Genomic DNA, 22,956 nt, shown 5'->3' on the forward strand with positions numbered 1-22,956 from the left:
CCTATCACAAGCTCCACGAGTGATGATGCACGTAATTCAGTTATTCTCTTTCATGTTTTAAATAAAATGATGCTAAAAAGTTAGAGATGATCAATAAAGATCCATACAAGATATTGCATATCAAACTTCAATGTGTTACACTCTCTAACTTATCTACAACGATTACATCAATCTTCAACGGATAAAATTCTAGATTTGTATATAAAATCGAGTGGTCCAGATCAAGGGAATGAATCCCATCGTCTATGAAAATAACAAATAGATAAAATATTGATTCGATAAATAGACCCCACTGATTTTGACTCTCTTCTCCTGTTTTTTTTTCTCTTTTTCTTTGATTTTAAAGTAGACCTCACAATTTGGGGTCAAGAGTCAAGACCTGTCTGTAAAATCGCAATAAATTGAAAATCTATGATTTAACCAATTAAAGAATTATGAATTTATGATTAATTAATTATTATAGTTAATTAGGAGACAACTAGTCTCAATTTCCTACCAAAACCAATTCTACGTGCATTACTCCAATAATACAATTTTAGCACCAATTACATTAACGATTATATATTTAGAATGGATGTTTGTTGTGCACCAAATTCAAGATCTATATATGCCTTTCAGAAATATAAAACAAAATTAGATAAAAAAAAAGTTATATAGAAGGCTTGCTCTCAATAACATTACAATAAAAATTATACCAAGTCAAATTTAATTTAGAGATAAATTTAGTACAAAATTATTGAGTCCTTAATAAGTAGGTGGACCCTCTCTCAATGTCTATAAGTAGCATGGTGCAACACATCATCATATGCAACATCTTCAACATGGACAACCACAAAATTGCTCAAATCATAATATTTCTCAATTTAGGAACTCTTCTTGTTACTATAGCATGCCCAACTTGTGAGATCCCTACTCCACCAAAGGTGAAACCACCACACCCCCCTAAGCCTCCGGCGCCGACACCAACGCCCCACGTCCCCAAACCACCGATACACCCGCCACATGTAAAACCGCCGTACCACCCCAAGCCAACACCTACCGTCCCGCCAAAGGTGAAACCGCCTCCCATGGTCAAGCCACCACCCACTGTACCCAAGCCTCCCGTAGTCGAGCCACCAGTCGTACCAAAACCACCCGTTGTCACTCCCACACCGCCTGTCGTGCCTAAACCTCCAGTAGTCGAGCCACCAGTCGTACCAAAACCACCTGTTGTCACTCCCACACCACCTGTCGTGCCCAAACCTCCCGTAGTTGAGCCACCAGTCGTACCAAAACCTCCCGTAGTTGAGCCACCGGTCACTCCCACACCTCCCATTGTCAAACCCACTCCACCATCAGAAACTCCGTGTCCACCACCACCACCAACGATACCGCGACCACCACCAAAGGCATCAGACACGTGCCCAATCGACACCTTGAAACTAGGCGCGTGTGTCGACCTATTGGGTGGCCTCGTGCACATAGGGGTTGGGCCAAGCGCCAAGGAAAAGTGCTGCCCGGTGCTAGAGGGGCTAGTGGGGTTGGACGCTGCCCTCTGCCTATGCACTACCATCAAAGCCAAGCTTCTCAATATCAACATTATCCTCCCCATTGCCCTAGAAGTTCTTGTTGGCTGTGGCAAAACTCCACCTTCTGGATTTCAATGCCCTGCTTAGTTATTATTAAGGTTGTTACAACTTTTTTATTACAGTACTACAAAATTTCCTAATACTTGTGTCTTGATACCATAAAATGGGATCTTATTCAGTTTTGAAATCAATATTGAATAAGAGACTACTTAGATTGTAGACACAAGTGTATGCTTATATATTTTTTCAATTTCAAAATGTATGCTAGTGTATACATAAATATCAATTTCAGTTTCGACAACTCGAATACTTGCAAATTAATTACTTGCCAATGTGACATGCACAAGTGCTGTTAAATGAGCATTAGAAGATCCATTTATCGCCAACATTTATTTTTAAAACAAAAATACTCACATAATAACTAGCAATTATTTAAAGTGTTTATATAAATACTCAATTTTAAAATTCTACGTTAGCGCAAAAAATTCGTCATCAGAAACAGAATAAATAAAAAAGGAAAACAAAAACAAATCCCTATATCCCCAAATCGTCCGCGGCAGCTGTTACGTCTTCATCCACCGCCACGATCACCGGAATAGGGCGGCTCGCCGCCGATCCTGACATCGACTCATTGTGATTCGGGTTTCTGTGCCCGTGGTACTAATTTTGCATTTCCAGCTCTCGCTCTTTTATGCTGATGTTTGCTCTCTGATTGCGATTTTGATTCAATTTTGAGCTGAGTTAAATTCGTATACGGCCATCTGATTTGATTCTGGCATTTTCCAGCCGATCTGTAGTGTAATGTCAATTTTTATTTTTCCGATTAACCAGAAAAAAGAGGAATTCGGTTGATATCGAATTTTGAGCTGAATTGAATCAATCACTGTTGTGGATTTCGTGAAATTTCCATTGATTAGTTGGTTAATAGCTTAATAAACAGTCACTCTTTACGATTACGATTCCCAATTCTCTACCTCTGTTAATGAAAAAGGAATGTATTTTTGTTACGTGATTTTGAATTGGAGTTCTGTATCTCTATTAATTAAAAAAATTGAAACATATCTTCTGTAATATCATTCAGATTTCCATCTCTGCAGTTGAACTCTATTCAATCAAAACTCTAAAAAAGGGTGTTTCTTTGTAGAAGAAAATCTAGAGATATGGAATGAGTGGATGCAGGTTCCTAGAGTAAGACAATGGCCGGAGCTCTATCGTCGTCGTGCATCTTCTGCTAAATCACTCGTGCCTCGACCCCGGCCACCATCCTCCACCAGGACGACAAGGTGGTCGCGTTTCAGGACATCAATCCATCTGCGTTAAAGCATTATCTTGTCATCCCGGTCAAGCACATACCGACTGTCAAGCAACTCCAGAGGAGGGCCGAGGACTTTGCTCTGGTCAGCAACATGCTGGATGTTGGCAGGGCTCTGTTGGAGAGAGACGCGCCTCATGCTGAGCAGTATAGGTTCGGATTCCACCAACCCCCGTTTAATAGTGTCAACCACCTCCATCTGCATTGCTTTGCACTTCCATACACGCCCCGATGGAGAGCTATGAAGTACTTGTCTCTAGGGCCGTTTGTTGGATTCATCGAAGCAGAGAAGCTGTTGGAGAGGATAAAGCCGGCGTCTTCTCTCTGAGGCGCCCGGTTACGGCTTCTGTGGATGCTATACTCAGTGAACTGATTCATGTAGTACTGTGTTTTTCTATGCATAGTATATTGGAATTGCTCTATACTTTGCTGGTGTTAATTATGTACACAGATTATAATTATTTTTGTCAATTAGGACAAATATTTGACATTTTATTTTGTAGAAAGCAATGATCTCTCATTGATATTCTTGAAAGTTAAACAACACTCCACTACTATTTGTTCATCTCACATTTGATGGTTAAATGTGATCAAATTAGATTCTTTCAAGCTCTCTCCTCGATTATGAATGATGCTGATATAAAGATTAAAACAAATAATATTAAAATAGACTTAACCAAAAGTTACGTTTATTAACGATGGTCAAATAAAGTACATGTCATACTAACATTTTTCTATTCATATATTTTTCATACATAAAAAGTAATCTTCAAATTTTATCATCAATGAGCACATGAATATATCTTGGAATTCATTTTGCCTCAAATTAAATAATTTCATTAAGAACTTGAAGAAATTATCATTTCGAAAAATAATTCTTAAAATGAAACTAAATTAGTAGTAATATAATGCTATTGTATATCAAATTTTAATTTCTTTACGTGGAACCTTGATAAAAAAAATAATCACATGTTTTTAATTCATCTGTTTAATATTTTAAAACTATATAATTATATATTCTCTTTTCCTTTAAATAAAATTTTGAAAGTAAAGATATTATTCGTTATTAAAAATAAACGGTTTTATATATATGTAGGGATAATAAGGTATATATCACTACAAAAAAACAATTTATATTTTAATACAATTAAAGACGGTAATTTGTGTTTCTAAAAATACCACTAATGCTTCAAAAAGTGTCATTATTGTTAGTGTCCCAACTAAAATCCGGTAAGGATCACCTCATACATTGCATACTACATTTACTAATACACTATTAAGGAATTGACAAGTGGATCTCAATTTATGGTAATAAAAGTTAGTTCCAATATAACCTATTTCCTGCACTTTCTTTATACACTATATTTAATTGAAATAATTGTGTTAACATTTGTTTAGGGATAATATTGTTGTAAGCCAATAAATAATTGTATTAGCATTTGTGTTAACATTTAAACTATCTTTATACACAATTGTGTTAACATTTGTTGTAAGCCAATATAAAATTGACGTTAGTTAGGGATAATATTAAACCAAATTTTTAAAAAGAAAAGAATTTTTTTAGATTTTTTAGATTTTCTTAAATATGTAAAATTTGACCTTTTTATATAAAGCTTTTGAAATAAATAAATTTTGACGTATTATATTGTGTTAACAAAAGTTAACATAACTATTTCGATTAAATATTTAGTAGATAGAAATGACTGAATAACTTTTGGAAATAATAATTTTTTCTATTTAAATAAAGTAGAGAGAGTGCATGAAATCCCTTTTGGAAATAACTTTTTTTCCATAAAATAAAATCTGCTTGTCATTTCCTTAATAGAGTATATTAGGAAATGTAGTATGTAATGCATGAGGTGATCCCTTCTGATTAACGATTATAGGACGCAAATGGAAGCGCTTTAAAAGAAACAAAATATTTAGTTAATTTTTCATTTATTTAGAGACACTTTCTCTTGCGTCCTAAATTGTTTAAATTTTTAAAATTTTCCAACGCAAGCGATTTTGTGTCCCTAAAAAATAAAGTAAGTTTTTTATAGTGTATACAATATAAATTTAATGTCAAATACAATATAATATAAAATTACTATTTAAATCCTATTATACTAATACCATAAAGTCAAAAAAAGAAAAAGATCTAGATATGTCCAGTTTCACTAGGTAGATATGCCAATTAATATCCTTTTTCTATCATTTATAATTATTTCGATATTTGATCAAATGAATCTACATGAAATTATTGCTATACTTATTTGACAAAATGAATCTACATGAAATTATTGCTACAGTTATATAATTACCATGTTAAACTATCAATTTCTGCTATACATTTTGCACTAATTTTGCAGAAGCTTTAAAAATCCACCAAAACTCAACTATGGTCAATATTAAAATCCTGCAGTTTATTTTATTTGCAGTTTTCGTGGTTTCAGCAGGTTTGCATTTCCATTCAATATTTCGAATATAAGTCCCATTATATTGCATCCAATTTTGTTAATTTATTTTTAATAATTTATATTGAAGGAAGTTATTTTGGTCGTCACAGATGTAAAATATGTTACTCCTCTTTATAATGTTTTGCAGTGATAGCATCCTCTAATATGGTTGAAGCTAGAGATTTTCAGCGAGGTGTGAATTTAAAAGGATGCCCTTCCAATTGTACCAGTAATAATGAGTGTTTACAAGCAAACTGTGGAATTAGATTTCCTTCTAAAAATAGGAGTGTTTGTTTAGATACATAATTTTTGTTGGAAGAATACAAAACAGTGTCCTTTTTATTATGTATTTTAAATGTGACGAAAGTTTAATTTGCCAAAAGTAAAACTCCACTAGTATATTTGAGGTTTTGATGTTGTGAGTTTGTATTATTTGTCACTGTTAAAAAATTGAGGTAATGTTCAAAATTGTTCATGAATAATAGTAGCATTATAATTAGTTGATGAAATGCACGTGGGACATCAAACCACTTAAATTATGGGCTGCATATTGTCTATTCATAAGTGTAACAATTGCTGTTCCTTTCTTCTTGTACCAGCTTTCCAGCTTATCCACCTCTATTCACAAAGAAAAGACGGATAGGATATTATATTGAGATAAATAAAAAACAAATTAGAGTATTTCTGAAAAAATATATATTATATATTCAATTATGAAATCATAATAATTAAGTATGGTTTAATGCAATTTCATTGCCCTAAACTTTTCAACCTAAACACATGTATTTTATAGCTGAAATTATACATATGGCTAAATCATGAAAGCATTTATTTATAGGTATAATATGTCAATAAGGTTATCACTTGTGTATGGATAAACATATATAGTTAAAGAAATTGTAGTATAATTACCTGGTAGTATTTCAGTTTCTTCTCAATTTGGACACAAATATAGCAATCCTCACATAGAATAGAACCAATCTCCAACATCATCAAAGAAATTGAAGAATGCAATTCTCCATGATTTCTTCAGTATGAAAGTACCAACAACCCCCCAAAATCCAATTATAAAACCAAAGCCCATTGATATACCAACTTCTTGCATAAATGAGAGGCTGTTTCCATCTTTCTCATTCATGTTTCCCCCCGAACTGCTGGCGGATGGCTTCAAGCTATCTTCGGGGCATAGCGCGAGACAAAGCCTCTTATTCTCGGCATAAGCAGATGCATTGAAGCTTTGGAGTTGAGTGCTCGTTGGAATTTTTCCATACAAATAGTTGTGCCAAGCTTGTCGGTATTTTTCCAGACAATTGATTGGATGATAGATCAAGACATTCTAACATCTCCATGTCACCAATATCTGACCATATATTTCCTGTTTAAGGAAATCAATCCATTCATATTGGTAAATGATTGGGGCATGTTTCCACTCAATTTATTACTTGAAAAATCAATGAGTTTAAGAAGCTCGAGATTTTTCTTGTATTCGGATTCCCGCCTGCCCCCCCTAAACCCTAAACCATTCCATTGAATTGATGAAAACTCGTAGTATCTTGTAATAACTTGATTTGGAAGATTATCGTTGTAAGAGAAAGATAAAACAACACCCGCACGATTTAGATCCGCTGGTATATTCCTTTGAGTTATAAAAGTCAAATTGTTGAAGGTTGTTTCTAGAAAAGTCTAGAATTAGAATAGCAGTAAGATTGAGGTTTAGAAATTCCAAATCAGATATTTGGCGGAATCTCTCCTGCTAACTCACTCATTCCCTGCAACATCAACTAACACCAATTCCAGATAAACTATTCCTGATAGAAAGAGATGCAGAAGAAGAATTAACAAAGGAAGGTTCCGCTAGAGTTGTGCCTGCCTCCTATGTTACAAGAGTTCAAGTGCAATTCATGGAGGGAGTGAAGACTTATGATATGACTTAAGTCGATTTCACTCAAATCAAGATAATATGACAATGAAGAGAGACTTGTAAGCCAATCAAGATTCTCAATCTTCAAAGTGTTTTCTGAGAGATCAAGTGGGTAAGGTTCCCTATCTCGGGAGGAACAATCCCACCAAAGTTTAGAACCAATGAGATATAAGTGTTGTAACTGTTTCATAGAACCAATGAATTTTAGGATTGGATTGCCTCCAAAATCATTCCCACTGAGGTCAAGATAGTTTAAATGATGCAACCTAAGCAAGCAAGGAAGAACACACACAAAAGAGCAACTAAAAGAAATTTGATTGATATCCTTTTATCAGAAATCATGCTTTGATGTATCTTTGTTTAGTAGTGAGTGAGAGATGAGGAAGAATCTCAAGTTGGGGTTTAGATAGCCCAACACATCTCTATAGATTCACTCTACAAATTCTGAGTTTCACACTTACAAAGTAGACCAACACATTACAATCACGACAATAGCTGAAACACATGTCTGGTTATTCACATTTGCTGTCTCACTTTCATACTAAGCGTGTCTATTAAAATCCCATACTCCACACATATAAACAAATTATTGAAGTGAAGTCTGACAAAGTCACAATGTTTATAAATTTTCAATCTATACTACACAATATTTTTGGTTGGTAAAATTCTGGTTCTTATATTCTTAATTACAAAAATTAATGGGAAAACAGATTACGCGTTAAAATATAAACAAACTTGTCCCATATTACCAAATCGAAATTATATTGATCAATAAGATCAAATACAGTAAATAGGAGTATTGATTATATAAAAACTTTTGATGGGGTATACAAGAAACTAGCTCAATATTAAAATAAATGGTATACTTATTATTAAAAATTTAGAGCGATGTGTGAATGTGAAAATAAGCAAAAATCTTGAAAAAAATAAAATTAAATGATTAATTATAATATTTTTAAAATGCCGAAACTATTGGTTTGGTTAATGATTCTAATTCACCTTTTTAATTATAACTATACGGAGAAAAATATAAATAAGCTTTGCATGCCCTATTATAGGATTAAATGCCTACTTATATAAATAAACGGATCCTATGCGGATCGAGAAAGAACCAACAAAGAAAACCCGAGACAGAGCTTATGATACAGTTGACACGATTACAATTACAAAGAAGAATATACTAAACTAAAGCTTATAATATGCTTGTCACGATTCTTTATTCCTCTTCAAGAATACTTGGGCAGAATTTTTGTGATTCCGGCACCGGAGAAAAAAACACACGAAACACGTGAAAATAAACTGTAGAAAAAAAACACTTAATTGGACAATAATAATATTAGATCATCACTAATTAAAATACACAGGAATCTCTGGCCGGTCGACTCCAGCGCCGCGGCCTGCTGTTTGATCTGCGCCTATGTGAAACTCCCCAGGCTGCCGAAGCAGAGGAACCCTACTGATTTTCGCGGTTGCTGATCAAGAAATTCAATCACGTCGGAGAATTCGGATTCCACCAGGGTTTGGAAGCTGAGGAGAGGCCCCACGGCGTAGACCGGCGGCAATTGATCGTCGGTGGAAAGAATTATGTTCGGCTCGAGCTCTTGAAAAGTGTTGATGAAGATCCCTCTGGTTTTCCGAATCAGCCGCGCCGACGACATGACGATGGCGGAGCCGCCGTCTTTGTCGAGCAGGATGGAGGGCATGACCGTCGCCGGGACTAAGTTGAAAAATCCCGGGACGGGGAGCTTTTCGTTGGAATCTCTAAATTCCGTTATATCGACGTGGTGTTCGTCGGTCAGGCGTTGCATGAACATCGTGAAGGAGAGGAAGCTGGCGTCGGATGTGAAGTATAAGTAGGCTGGGATCGAGAATTCGTCGGCGACCTCCGTCATGGTAAGGCAGAACATGTCGACGACGAAACCGACGACTCGGGCTCCGGTCGCCGTGATGCCGAGAAGGGCTTCTCTGATGAGAGGCCTTTGTCGGGCAACGTGCACCACGGCCTGGATCTGAGGCAGCTTCGACTCTGTTTGGGAGTCGGAGCTGGCCTCCTTGACCTGGGGCAGCTTTGACTCTGTTTGGGAGTCAGAGCTGACCTCATTGAGTTCGGGGAGGTTGAGGAGGCGGAGTCGGGGGTGGAATTGCCTTGAGTTCGTGTATTCACGGACTGCGGGGTCGTTGATGAGGAGGTACGTGATGGAAAGTCGCGTGTCCCCCGTTGACTATGAGTTTTCCGACCTCGATTGCGGAGACGATGTGGCCGATCCCTGGCCCCGGGACGAAGATTAGTTGAAGTTCTTCCATTGATATCTAAAGATTTGACTCAAATTATATTTCAAAAATTGTGTTTAGGGGATTTTGAGTGAAGATTGTGGTTGGTGATTTGGGAAGATACTAAATAGTGATGATTTTGAGTACTCCAATTTTACAATTAAATGACAAGATGTGGTGAAAGATAAAAAGTGCAGTACGATAAACGCCAAAACTGGTCCTGAACATATGTCCATTTTATGATTTTGGTCCTATATTTTATCTTTTGAATTTTTGCATCCTGAACATTTTAACTTGGATCACAATTGGTCCTACACTAATAATTCCGTCAATTTTTAAACGGTTTTAACATGATTTTGATGGTTTTAACAGTCTCATTCGGGTTAAAACCGTTTAAAAATCGGTCAAAATCGGGTTAAAACTCTTGAAGATGGTAATCGAGAGAGGCACCGATTGCTAGGGTTGATGGAGTAGACATTGTATTGGAGAGAATAGTATATACGTTCTCTTATTTCTCGGTTATATAAGTGTGTACAATTCTCCTTCTTTTATAGGAGAGGAACATAGTTATCTAAGGAAGGGGATCAATCTATTCTAGGACCCTTATTACAAGGTAATCAATTACAAATCAATTACAAATTAATCACAAATCTTCTTCTCTAATTGATCTTTTCCTTTTATAGTTTGACACTCCCCCTCAAGTTGAGCAACGGTATCCCTGATGTTCAACTTGTTCAAGACTTCGTGGAATACCTTATGATGTACTGCCTTAGTAAGAATATCTGCGAGTTGATCTTCAGACTTCACGAATGGAAATTCGATGACCTCACCTTCGAGATTTTCTTTGATGAAGTGTCGATCTACTTCCACATGCTTGGTCCTATCGTGCTGCACTGGGTTTTCCGAGATGCTAATCGCCGCCTTATTGTCACAGAACAATTGACTTTTCTGCTTTGGGGGAAATCCTATCTCGATTAACAATCTTCGCAGCCACATGATCTCCATTAGTCCACTCTTGATTCCTCGGAATTCCGCTTCAGCACTCGACAATGCTACCACTTTCTGCTTCTTACTTCTCCAAGTAACTAGGTTACCTCCTACAAAGGTGAAGTACCCTCCCGTTGACCTTCTATCAATCGGATTACTTGCCCAATCAGCATCGGTGTACCCGTCAACTTCTAAGTCTTTCTTCTTCTCTAGGAACACTCCATACCCTGTAGTTCCTTTGAGATATCTCACTATCCTCAAAGCAGCTTCCATATGGTCTTCTTGAGGCTTATGCATGAATTGACTTACAACACCGACTGCATAGGTAATGTCGGGCCTTGTATGCGATAGGTAGATCAGCTTTCCCACTAGTCTCTGGTATTTTCCACGATCAGCCAACTTTGCTCCCTCTTCGATCTTCAATCCGTGGTTCTGGATCATTGGACTTTCTGCAGGTTTACACTCCAATAACCCAGTTTCCGCCAGTAGATCCAGTACATACTTCTTCTGTCTTAGGAAAATCCCACGCTGTGATCTCAGCACCTCGATTCCCAAGAAGTACTTCAGAGCTCCGAGGTTCTTCATCTCAAATTCTTTGCACAAATTCTCCTTTAGATTCTGGATTTCTTCTACATCATCTCCAGTAATGATCATGTCGTCCACATAGATGATTAGACATGTCATCTTATCCCCCCTTTTCTTCAGAAAGAGCGTATGATCAGATTGGCTTTGTGTGAAGCCATGTTTGGCCATTGCTTGGCAGAATCTTCCGAACCATATCCTCGGGGACTGTTTGAGCCCGTATAGAGTCTTCCTTAATCTGCATACCTCTCCTGCCCCAAATTCCTCCGAACATCCTGGAGGGACTTCCATGTACACTTCCTTGTCTTTCTCGAGTTCTCCATGTAGAAAGGCGTTGGTTACATCAAACTGGTGCAACGGCCAATCCTTACAGGCAGCTACAGACAACAATGTTCTCACTGTATTTAACTTGGCCACTGGAGAGAAAGTCTCTTCATAGTCTACTCCATATACTTGAGTATATCCCTTAGCTACCAGTCGTGCTTTGTATCTCTCGATTGTACCATCTGCTCGTCTCTTGATAGTAAAGACCCATCTGCATCCAACTGGTTTCTTCCCTTTCGGTAGAATACACTTTTCCCACGTGCCATTTTTATTCAAGGCATCTATCTCCTTCTTCATTGCATCCCTCCAATGTTTGTGCCTCATTGCGTCCTCAAAAGACTGTGGAATCTTCTCCTCCTCCTCATATAGAGCAGCTTCAAATGCTCTTGCCATCTCCGTGAGTTGTCCCTGAGCAGTATTCACCAAAGAATATCTGGATTTTCGTCCTCCCCATTCTGGGGAGTATCTTCGTGGAGGAACACCTCTAGTACTCCTTTTGGGCAATTCATATTGCCCGGTATCTCCATCTATGCCCGCCGGTTCGGCTTCTTCTTCCCTGTCATTATTAGTATTTTCTGTAACATGCAAAGGTACACTGCTATTGTCAGACCTGTTTACCTCGGGATCCGAGATCGGGGTTGAAGGTTCGGTAGTGTCACTCAATTCTACGTTCTGTATGTCGGAGTTTGGCTGCCAGGTGGTACCGCTAACCGTCTCGGGTGGACCGACATCTGTAACAGGCGATGACTGCGGAGGTTGGTTATGGTTACTCTCCCCCTGGGGTTCGGTCATGGGTATAGGTATAGTGGGAGTTGGTACCGAAGGCTGCCAATCTAGAGAGTCGTTGCCCTGTTTCTCCCCCTGACTCCTAGTTTGGCAGTAGAAGTATTCGTCTTCCACAAAGTCACAATTCATGGTGGTGTACAAGGTCCGAGAGGTTGGGTCATAACATCGATACCCTTTTTGGGATTTGCCGTATCCTAGGAAGATGCACTTGATTGCTCTCGGGGCAAATTTAGATCTGTCTGGCTTCGGGATATGGACAAAGGCAGTGCAACCAAAAACTTTTGGGTCAAGGCTAAGGGAGGACGGAATAGAGTGGTTCTGGGAGAAGATATCAAGGGGTGTTTTGAAGTTGAGGATATATGTTGGGAGACGATTAATAAGGTAAACGGAGGTCGCGACAGCTTCTGGCCAGAAGGATTTAGGTATGTTTGAGTCGATGAGAAAGGCTCGGGTCATCTCTAGGATATATCTATTTTTCCTCTCTGCTACTCCATTTTGTTCCGGAGTATGTGGGCAAGTGGTTTGGTGTACTAACCCCTTTTCATCGAAAAAATGTCGCATTTTGGAATTAACAAACTCCCCCCCATTATCGGATCTAAGGATTTGGATAGACTGTTTATACTGAGTTTGCACAAGGGTATAGAATTGAGTAAATTTTTCAAAGACTTCAGATTTTGTTTTTAAAAAATAAACCCAAGTCATGCGTGTAAAATCATCTACAAACAGTAAAAAATAGCGAAACCCTTGTCCCCCAGTAACGGGTGCAGGACCCCAAACATCAGAATGAATTAAGGCAAAAGGAGTCTTTTCACGAGTATTATTTTGATGATACGAATGTCTATGGCTTTTGGCCAAAAAACAAGTTTCACAATTCAAGGTAAAAGAAGAATCAACTAATTTCGGAAAAAGTAAACGAAGATATCCTATAGAAGGGTGCCCAAACCGACGATGCCAAAGCCATGTCTGTTTGTCAGTCAGTCCGTGAGACAGCAACACAGTACTCTGTTGGGCTGCCTTATCCACGTAGTACAGTCCGTATTGTTCAATGCCACGCCCAACTATCTCCCCCGTCTGGGTATCCTGTAATAAGCAGAAATGAGGTTGCATTAGTAACTTGCAGTTAAGTTCCTTGGTTGCATGACTCACAGACAGAAGTTTATGAGATAGGGATGGAACATATAAACAGTTCGAGAGGCGTAAGGTTGGTGAAATATGGATGGTGCCCGCCCCCTTAACTGGTGCTAAATCCCCACTCGCTGTTTGGACATAGGTTTTTTTGGATTTTGAGATGTCTAAAAAATCATTTGCATCATATGACATGGTATCGGTGGCCCCACAATCGAAAATCCAATGGCTATTTTTCTCCCCCATTATTGAGGTTGACGAGTTTGCTAGTGCCTCAAAAGGATTATGACATTTAATACTAGGGTGAATTTCCAATGATTTATATTCTGAACCACCAGAATTACAATTTTCGGATTTTGTGGGTTGTTTCCGGAAATTATTAAAAACTGAGGGTTCAAAATATAAACTATTATAAGTTTTAGGGTCGAAAAGTAAAGCTTTGGGATTTCTGGGGGTGCAAACGGAAATAGGGTTGGAATGGGGTAAATTTTGAGAATAAGGCTGAGTTGAGGGATCCATTTGTGAATGGGATCCCTCTTTACCTTCTGCCCATAACCTAGCCGCCTCCGATTGCGTTTCCCCATTTCCTTCGCTCCACGCCTTAGCCGCTGCAACCGTGGCGACGGCTCTGTCTTCGGTTCCACGATTACCGGTGGTTAATGGAGCATTGTTTCCCGTCGGATAATCGGCGTAGGCGGCACGTTCCTCGGTCACCGCTGCCACTGACGCCGCCGCTCTCCCTCCTCCGCCGCGATTCGCCCTTGCCTGCCGCTTCTGCTTCATTTCCTCCCACCAATCGGGATATCCGTGGAGGAGGAAACATGTTTCCTTTGTATGTTTCTTCCCTCCGCAGTGATGACAGGTTAACCGGTTTTTATCTTCCTCTCCTCTCCGGTTGGTTGGGAATCTCGACGGTGGAGGAAGCGACTGGTTGTTGACGGCTCTGTTTCGGTCGAAGGTAATCAGACCTGCTCCGACTCCGGAGTTTGGTTGTTCTTTTTGCTTAATCAGGCCGGCGTTGACAGCTTCACGCCTCACCATTGCGTATGCTTGTCGTGGATTCGGCAGTGGATCCTTGTTGATAATCTCCCTCTTTATTCCCTCATATCCTTCATCTAATGCAGTGAGGAACTGGTACACTCTCATCCTCTGTGTCGTCTGATTGTTCTTCTCGATTGACGGTGGGTGGTCGATTGTGCTTGGGTCTCGGGCATCTATAGATATCCATAAATCTTGGAACTTGACCCACAAAGCTTCTAGGGTCATTCCTCCTTGTTTCATTGTCATACACTGTCTGTGCAGGTCATACACCTGGAACGGATCTCTGCCGCTTCCGTATGTAATTGTCAGGCCTTCCCACAGGTCCTTGGCGGTTGCATATTGGGAGACCTCTGTTACGAGATCTGCTTCGATATTGTTGATGATCCAGTTGAAGGTGCAATGATCTCTTTGCTGCCACTTCGGGTAGTTCGGATCGGTTCGTGGTGGGGGGTTTGAAACTCCGAGAATGTGAGATGTCAATCCCTTACCACCAATCGCGCGTTCCATCAGGTTTGACCACAAGGGGTAATTGTCCCCGTTCAGTTTGGTCTTGACGGTAACATCGCCGAGAGATTCAATCTGGGATGGCATTGTATATGATCTGTTGTTGCTGGTTTTGAGAAATTCGGCGAATTGCGCCGCAAGATCGGTTGGAATGCTTATGGTGTTTGAGGCTGTATCGGTTGTGTTTGAACTATTAGATTCTGACATGTTTGTTTGCTCACAGGTTCAAGGTCGATGGGTCGGGAAAGGTATGGGACGGTGATGAACTCTCTCTGAGTCCCCACTCTAACAACCTGCTCTGATACCATCTTGAAGATGGTAATCGAGAGAGGCACCGATTGCTAGGGTTGATGGAGTAGACATTGTATTAGAGAGAATAGTATATACGTTCTCCTTTTTTTATAGGAGAGGAACATAGCTATCTAAGGAAGGGGATCAATCTATTCTAGGACCCTTATTACAAGGTAATCAATTACAAATCAATTACAAATTAATCACAAATCTTCTTCTCTAATTGATCTTTTCCTTTTATAGTTTGACAAAAACCGTTTAAAATTTGACGGAATTGTTAGTGTAGGACCAATTGTGATCCGAATTGAAATGTTCATGATGCAAAAATTCAAAAGATAAAGTATAAGACCAAAATCATAAAATGTACATATGTTCAGGACCAGTTTTGGCCTTTACTCTAAAAAAAATGTACTCCAAGGTATTTAGATCAGGTCAAAGAGAGAAAAAAATTGTAAGAAAATAAGAAAAAGTTGACGGAATATAAAGACGAAACTTTAAATGAAGATCATTTTTTTAAAGTAAAAGAAGGATACAGAGAAAATGACTAAAAATGCAAAAGAGAGATAATTTGATAATCACCAAAAAAATGAATAAGAAACCGTTAATAGAAATGAGGAGAACACAAAAGTTAAATAGAGATAAGAAGATCAAGACATAAAGGATTAAGTTTTTTCCAATTTTAAAATAATATTTCTAAAACAATTTTAAAGGATCAAGACATAAAGGATTAAGTTCTCTTCCTTACATAATAACTTTTCAAAAATAATCAAATACTCATAGTATATTAATTTTGTCAATAAAATTTATTATTTTCCCAAATTCAGCTATAGACTCCATTAATTCTCTGATGAACAAAAGATGAAATAGAAGTAGGCATAAAAATTCAAATTTTAGGCTACAACACAATGTGGCATTTCATCTAACAGTTGAGGTACTTCTGATTTTACCGGATTCTTATCGGCATTCCCTCGAACGGTTGGAACGCCTCTTAGTTGAATGACTTGATTAAGATTCTAATGTCTCTCTTGAATACTAATTAAACAATAAATGCTGACATGTTATTCAAATAATTGAAAATATATTCAATTTATTAGCTTCATCAAGTCGGACTGGCCTTCAATAGTAACTTATATTAGGCCTTAAAATTAAATATGCAACCTAAGTGGGCTGGTTTTCATAATTAGAACTCCCTTTATTCCGCCTAAATAAATGTGTATCATTTTCTGCACTCATGGCCAGAATGAGAGTAAAATAGAAAAAAGAAAAAAAATAAGAGAAAATAATTTTCTAAAAAAGTGAACAAACGCAATAAATGGAAGTCATATTCTGTTGACTTATGGTTATGGCAATCACTTTCTGAGGACCCACTAGCTAGCTCTATACATTATACTTTCAACTTAAATAACATGCTCCATTCGTCCTAATAGTTTATTTTTGCAATTTTGGCATGTCTAAAAATAATAGTTTGTTTTCACTTTTATTATAAATGAAATAAGTCTGCACATTCCTATATATCATTTTCTTCAAATTTTATTATAAAACTTATTTATAAAAGTAAGTTTCATTAACTTTTTCTACCATTTTTTATATATTTTTCGCACCATAACTAAAACTCCCTCTATTCCATAGCAGTGGAGACATTTCTTTTCAGTACGAATATTAAGAAAAATTGTGTTAAATAAGTTAAGAGCATCCGCAATGGCGCCCGTCGGGGTGGAATTCCCACCGGCGTGAGGGAATTCCGTCGCTGACGTCCGCCATTGTGCATGCCAGCAACGGATACTGAATTCCCCCGAGGACGTCGCAGGTCCGCGGCGTTAAGCGGAATTCTGCTTTATTTCATTTTTTTTGTAATGTTTATATATATTGTTCGTTGAACTTCTTTTCATTCGCACCACTTGTTTTAACAAGTTCTCTCTCTAAATTTCTTATATATAATAGTAATGGCTGGTAGTGGTAGTGGTCGTGGTAGTGGCCATCCTGAAGACATAATGGCTTCGATTTGGGCACGTGTGCGGGAGGCCGCGGCGAGGGAGGAACAAGCGGCCTCGGCGCGGGCGGTGCCTCGACCCATCCATAATCGCACTATAGTACCCCGCGACCACCTCGCTGCCCACCGTCGGTTGTACGAGGACTACTTTGCGCCGGAGCCACGGTTTGGGGAGACCCTATTCCGGCGACGGTTTAGGATGCAACGGCCGCTGTTTATGCGTATCGTTGGCGCTTTGGAACGTCGATACGGGTATTTCAGGGTGCGGGAGGATGCAGCTGGTAAACCCAGTCACACACCGATTCAGAAGTGCACTGCCGCAATCAGACAGTTGGCGTACGGAGGTGCGGCGGACATGTTCGATGAGTACCTCCACATCGGCGAGTCGACAGCCCGCGACTGCCTGAAATATTTTTGTCAGGGCGTTAGGGAGATATTCAGGGATAGGTATCTTCGGAAGCCTACCCCAGAAGATTGTCAGGCTCTGCTGGATATGCACGGGTCTCAGCACGGCTTCCCGGGGATGCTGGACAGCATAGATTGTATGCACTGGGAATGGAAGAACTGCGCCGCTGCCTGGAAAGGGATGTACACTACCGGTTTCAAGGCCAACAATCCCACGATGATCCTTGAAGCGGTAGCTGACTACCGGTTGTGGATTTGGCATGCCTATTTTGGAGTAGCCGGGGCGAACAACGACATCAACGTCCTCCAGTCGTCGCCCATTTTCAACGATCAGTGCATGGGCGTCGGTTCGGTCGTCAACTTCGTCGCCAACGACAACCAGCACAACATGAGCTATTATTTGGCAGATGAGATCTAGCCGATGTGGCCCGTCTTCGTGAAGACGATCAAATGCCCAACGGATGCAAAGAATGTATACTTTGCGCAACGTCAGGAGGCAGCGCGCAAGGATGTGGAGCTGGCATTTGGTGTGCTACAGGCTCGATGGGCGGCAGTGAAGGGTCCATCACGGGTGTGGTATGTTGACAGCATCGCCGACATCATGTACGCATGTATTATCATGCACAACATGATCGTCGAAGATGAAGGTCCAGCACTGACCGATTGGGCCAATGACGATGCTGATGCTGCGGGTCCAAGCCACGGCGTGGCCACTAGCAATGTACGCATGGGGATTCCCCATGACGACGTCGATCGAGTCCGTCCATTTTCTAACATGCCCCAAAAACAAGCCCACATTCGACTCCAGAACGATATTATTGAAGAAGTGTGGCAGCGTATGGGTCGTCGTTGATATAGTTTTTAATTATTGAAATGTATTTTTTTTAATTTGGTGAAATGCACTTTTCTTTTTTAATGGCATTTTTTTCCTATTTGTGTCGAAATTTTAATTACGTAAATTGTTTACTTTCGGAAATTGTTTAATTTGTGAATTTTTTTAATTGTGGGAATTCCGCCATTGTGCAGTGGGAATTCCGTATGACGTGGCAGAGCAGTGGGAAGTCCTTATGACGTGACATGAGGTGTTTTTGGAAATTCCGTGGGGAATTCCGTCGGGACATCCACACCACTGCGGATGCCCTAAGTAAATGAAGAATAAAGTAGGAAAGGAAAAATGTAGAGAGATGAAAAAAATAAAGTAAGAGAGAAGAAATATATTGACTTTTACTAAAAAAAAAAGGAAATGACTCTATTATTACGGAACATACTAAAATGACAAAATGTACGGTGCAACGGAGTACTATTATTTTTATAATTCTCATCAAGACAAAGATGTATAAATTGAAGCTCCACTGCCACAAGAAGAAGGGAACTCGAGTAGATAAGAAAATTGTGGTGTAGAAAAAAATGGTATGAACAAATCCGAACTTGTATTCGTTCCATCTCCCGGGCTGAGCCACCTCATCCCCACCGTGGAGACCACCAAGCTCCTCCTCCTCCGCGACAGCCGCCTCTCCGCCACCGTCCTCCTCCTCCCTCCCATCATCAAAGACACCAACGCCGAAACCTACATCAAAACCACCTCTTCCAACCCCACATTTTCCCCCCGACTAAAATTCATCCACCTCCCTCCCATCCAACACTCTAACACGCATTTCTTCGAGCAATTCGACTGCCAAATCCCTAACGTCCGCCACGAAATCTCCAAGCAAAATCCCCGCCCCGCCGCCGTCGTGCTCGACCTTTTCTGCACGGAGTTCGTCTCCGTCGCCGCCGAATTCGGCCTGCCGGCGTACCTTTTCTTTACCGGAGGCGCCATCTGCCTCGGCGTGTTCCAGCACCTCGTCTCGCTGCGATTCGACCGCAACGAAGACGTCACGAGGTACAAAAACGCGGAGGTGGACTTGCACGTGCCTTACTTTTCGCTCCCGGTCCCGGCGAAAGTCCTGCCGGCGGTGACCGTGGATGAGATCTTCTTTCCGGAGATCTTCCTGAGCCATTTCAAGAGATTCTCTGAGATGAAGGGCGTTTTGATCAACACGTTTTACGAGATGGAGCCCTACGCGATTGAGTCGCTCTTGTCCGATGATAAGACGCCCGAGATTTACCCGGTCGGGCCGGTTTTGAAGGTGGAGAGCACATTTATTGACGAAGATGACGATGTGAAGAAATGGCTCGACGATCAGCCGGAAAATTCAGTTGTTTACTTGTGTTTCGGAACCGTCGGTGTGTTTGATGAAATGCAAGTGAGGGAAATCGCCAAGGGTTTGGAAGATAGTGGGAGTCGTTTCTTGTGGTCGTTGAAGAGGAGAGAGAATTCCGAATATTTCGAGGGATTCTTGGAAAGGACTAAAGGGATTGGGAGAGTGATGGGGTGGGCCCCGCAGGCGGCCGTGCTGGCTCATCCTGCGGTGGGAGGGTTTGTGTCGCACTGTGGGTGGAACTCGACGCTGGAGAGCGTGTGGTTTGGAGTGCCGATGGCTGCGTTTCCGATGCATGCGGAGCAGCAGCTGAATGCGTTTTATCAGGTCAAGGAGATGGGGATGGCGGAGGCGATTACGTTGGATTATCAGATGGATTTTACGGGAGTGAAGCCGCCCGAGAGTGTGGGGTGGGAGGTGATCGCGGGGGCGATAAGGCGGCTGATGGCGGAGGAGGGAGGGAGTGGGGTGAGGAGGAAGGTGGAGGAGATGGGGAGGAAGGCTAGGGAAGCTTTGGGGGAGGGTGGATCTTCTTACAATGCTCTAACTCTTTTTATTGAGGATGTTATGAGAAATGTGGATTGATTATGTATCTCATTTTCTTGCAATTTGAATATAAAGTTTGGTATTGCTAGAAGATGAACTAGAGTTTTGATATTACACATATTTTGGAAATTGTTGTAATACTTTCTCTCTCAAAGTTTGTCAAACTTCACTTCTTACCATTTTTTGTAGTGCACCTCATTTTATACTAATTCATTCTTCCTCACATTTTATTATAAAATTAATACTTTAAAAGTAGGATCCACATCCTACTAACTTTTCCAACTTATTTTCTATTACATTTCTTAAAACTCGTGCCGAGTCAAAGTGTGATAATATTTGGTGGACGGAGGTAGTAATATGTACTATATTTTATTAGTAATAAAAAAATCTAAATTCAAGCTACTCATCCACCCACCAACACCGGCTCGCCGTCGCTGTGATTAGACGTACGCATGTTTGAGTATATAGTAACAATGAAATGCAATTCAATTGATTATTTAATTTTCTATTATATGGGATTTAGATATCTGAAAGTGCTAGTGTCGGTGTGAGGGTCATTTTATATTTGTGGAAATAAGAAAAGTAAGAAAAAAAATCATTTATTTTGTTGAACAAGAGTGAACCATATGGTTTGGGTTTGTCAAACTATATCTTATTCAAATCAATTTTTCGAATTTTCGAATTCCAAAATTTTATATGCATGTGGACAATCTAGATCGTACAAAATATAGTTTCTATATCATCACGTATGTTGAGTATAAACTCATCTCATATCAGGAGTTTAAGGGAAGTTGGAAGGTGTATATAATTCATGTTCATCATGTCAACCTCAATATGTTTGAGACCTTTTGGGAGTGATCCAAAAATAAATTCGTGCGGGCTTAACCCAAAGCGGACAATATCAAACGTCTGTTGCAGTCGACTATCAGAACAAGTGGTATCAGAGCCAGATCGAGTGGGGCCCAGGATGACTCAAGTTCGAGTCGGGCCCGTAAACTCTCGATGTGTCGACTGCGTCTGTCTGTTCCCGATGTGATCTGATTTGAGGGGGAGCTTTGTTGAGTACAAACCCATCCCACATCGGGAGTCTGAGGGAAGTTGGAAGGTGTATATGATGCATGTCCATCATGTCCAACCTCAATCTGTTTGAGGTCTTTTGGTAGTGACCCAAAAATAAATCCGTGCAGACTTGACCCAAAGTGGACAATATCAAACATCCGTTGCAGTCGACAATATGAACAATGTAAATGTTATGCATAAATCAACAACGAAATTATAATTTAAGAATTAAATATGTATAACCTTATAACTAACTTGTAGGTTCTTTTCGTGATTTTCATTATTGTACTCTATATCAACTTGTCCCACTTTATCTTATCTAATTACAATAGTTGAATTTGTTTCTATGGTTTTGGGCTCATATTTTGTCTATTCCTAAACTGGGATTTCGATGGGATGGATACAATAAATCAAGAATCAACTAGAGAAAGCTAGAAAGAGAGAGCTATGGTTTTCCACTTTTCCTACACTAGTGAGTAGTGCCGCCACCCAAATCACCTCCACCATTCAAAAGGATACCGCGGTCGCTTTCACAAAAATAGGTTAGAGCATCCACTAGGCAGCGCGCCGGCCGCCCCGGAACCGCCGCTGCCGCGGCTAACTATAGCGGGAGAAGCGTCCGCCCCGGTGCGGACTCTTTTTCTGGGGCGGAAGGGCGATCGGCGACGACGCACCGGGCGCGGTGCGCCGCGCCGACAGGCGCGCCGGCCTATAGCGCGGCGGTTTTTTTTTTTCTTTTTTTAAAAAATTTATTTAATTTACCTATAAATACACCCCATTTCCCTCATTATTTTCACACCATTCTAACTCTTTACTCATACTTTCTCTCACTAAAATTTGTGGATTCCATTGGTATTAAAAATTGACGATTTGTGGAATGACGCGTGGAATTCTCTGATTCAAGAGGTGCAGGGAGAAGCTGACGAGGAGGATGCGACGCGGGCAGCAGAATTGGCGGAGGCCGTGCTCACTCGTGCGATTACTCATCGTCGGGCCATCCAACGAGACCATAGCGAAGTGCACCAGCAGCTAATGATAGACTACTTTGTGCAAGTTCAAGTCACGGTGTTGCCTCCGTGCCGATACAGGTGGGTGTACCAAGTAATAATGAATATTTGCTCCAACGTTTCACTGATATGCGCAGGAGCACAATACATGCCACACTCCAAGCCGATTTGATTGAAGAGGTATGAGCACGTAGGGGAGGGGGCGCAGCGTGAAGAACATGTGTGATTGTCTATAGATTAAATTTTCGTTGTATAATTTTTCCTTTACTTTAATACGATGAAAATTTAGTGTTCAATTTTAATTTATTTAATTATAGCCATTTTTTCTAATTATGTGTAGTCCGATAATTTTAATTATAATTGAATTAAAATATAAAAATAAAAAATTAAAGTAAAAAGTGGCTAAAAAAGTGTCCACTATTGCTACAGACACTTTTTTTTTGTGGGCGCGGACAAATACGAAGTGGCTGTGGACAAAAAAGTGGCGGGGCTATTGGAAATGTCCACTAGTGGATGCTCTTAATGTTAAACGGGATAGAAATAAACATCAGAAAAATGGAAAATAAATAAATTTTCTATTTAAAGGAAGACGCGAACC

General features: G+C 40.0%; 3 protein-coding genes and 1 pseudogene across 5 annotated transcripts; 3 read left to right on the top strand and 1 right to left on the bottom strand.

Moving 5' to 3' along the window:
- Positions 1–798: 798 nt before the first annotated feature.
- Positions 799–1,869, top strand: LOC121742396 (36.4 kDa proline-rich protein). 3 transcript variants are annotated; one of them, XM_042135520.1, is made up of 2 exons: positions 799–1,203; positions 1,243–1,869. In XM_042135520.1, the coding sequence occupies exons 1-2, from the start codon at positions 822–824 to the stop codon at positions 1,653–1,655; spliced, it is 795 nt and encodes a 264-aa protein (XP_041991454.1). In that variant the 5' UTR covers positions 799–821; the 3' UTR covers positions 1,656–1,869. The 3 variants fall into 3 exon arrangements, with proteins under 3 accessions (XP_041991454.1, XP_041991455.1, XP_041991453.1); XM_042135521.1 differs by having other exon boundaries at positions 799–1,131; XM_042135519.1 differs by having other exon boundaries at positions 799–1,869.
- An 895-nt stretch (positions 1,870–2,764) lies between these two features.
- Positions 2,765–3,421, top strand: LOC121742398 (annotated as a pseudogene).
- Positions 3,422–8,654: 5,233 nt separating this feature from the next.
- On the bottom strand, positions 8,655–9,131 carry LOC121810851 (UDP-glycosyltransferase 71A15-like). The gene has a single exon (XM_042211570.1). The coding sequence runs from the start codon at positions 9,129–9,131 to the stop codon at positions 8,655–8,657; it is 477 nt and encodes a 158-aa protein (XP_042067504.1).
- Positions 9,132–18,841: 9,710 nt separating this feature from the next.
- Positions 18,842–20,478, top strand: LOC121811427 (putative UDP-glucose flavonoid 3-O-glucosyltransferase 3). Its single transcript, XM_042212281.1, has one exon. The coding sequence runs from the start codon at positions 18,958–18,960 to the stop codon at positions 20,329–20,331; it is 1,374 nt and encodes a 457-aa protein (XP_042068215.1). The 5' UTR covers positions 18,842–18,957; the 3' UTR covers positions 20,332–20,478.
- Positions 20,479–22,956: the final 2,478 nt, after the last annotated feature.

Source organism: Salvia splendens, chromosome 7, assembly GCF_004379255.2.
Source record: "Salvia splendens isolate huo1 chromosome 7, SspV2, whole genome shotgun sequence".
Classification (NCBI taxonomy): Eukaryota; Viridiplantae; Streptophyta; class Magnoliopsida; order Lamiales; family Lamiaceae; genus Salvia; species Salvia splendens.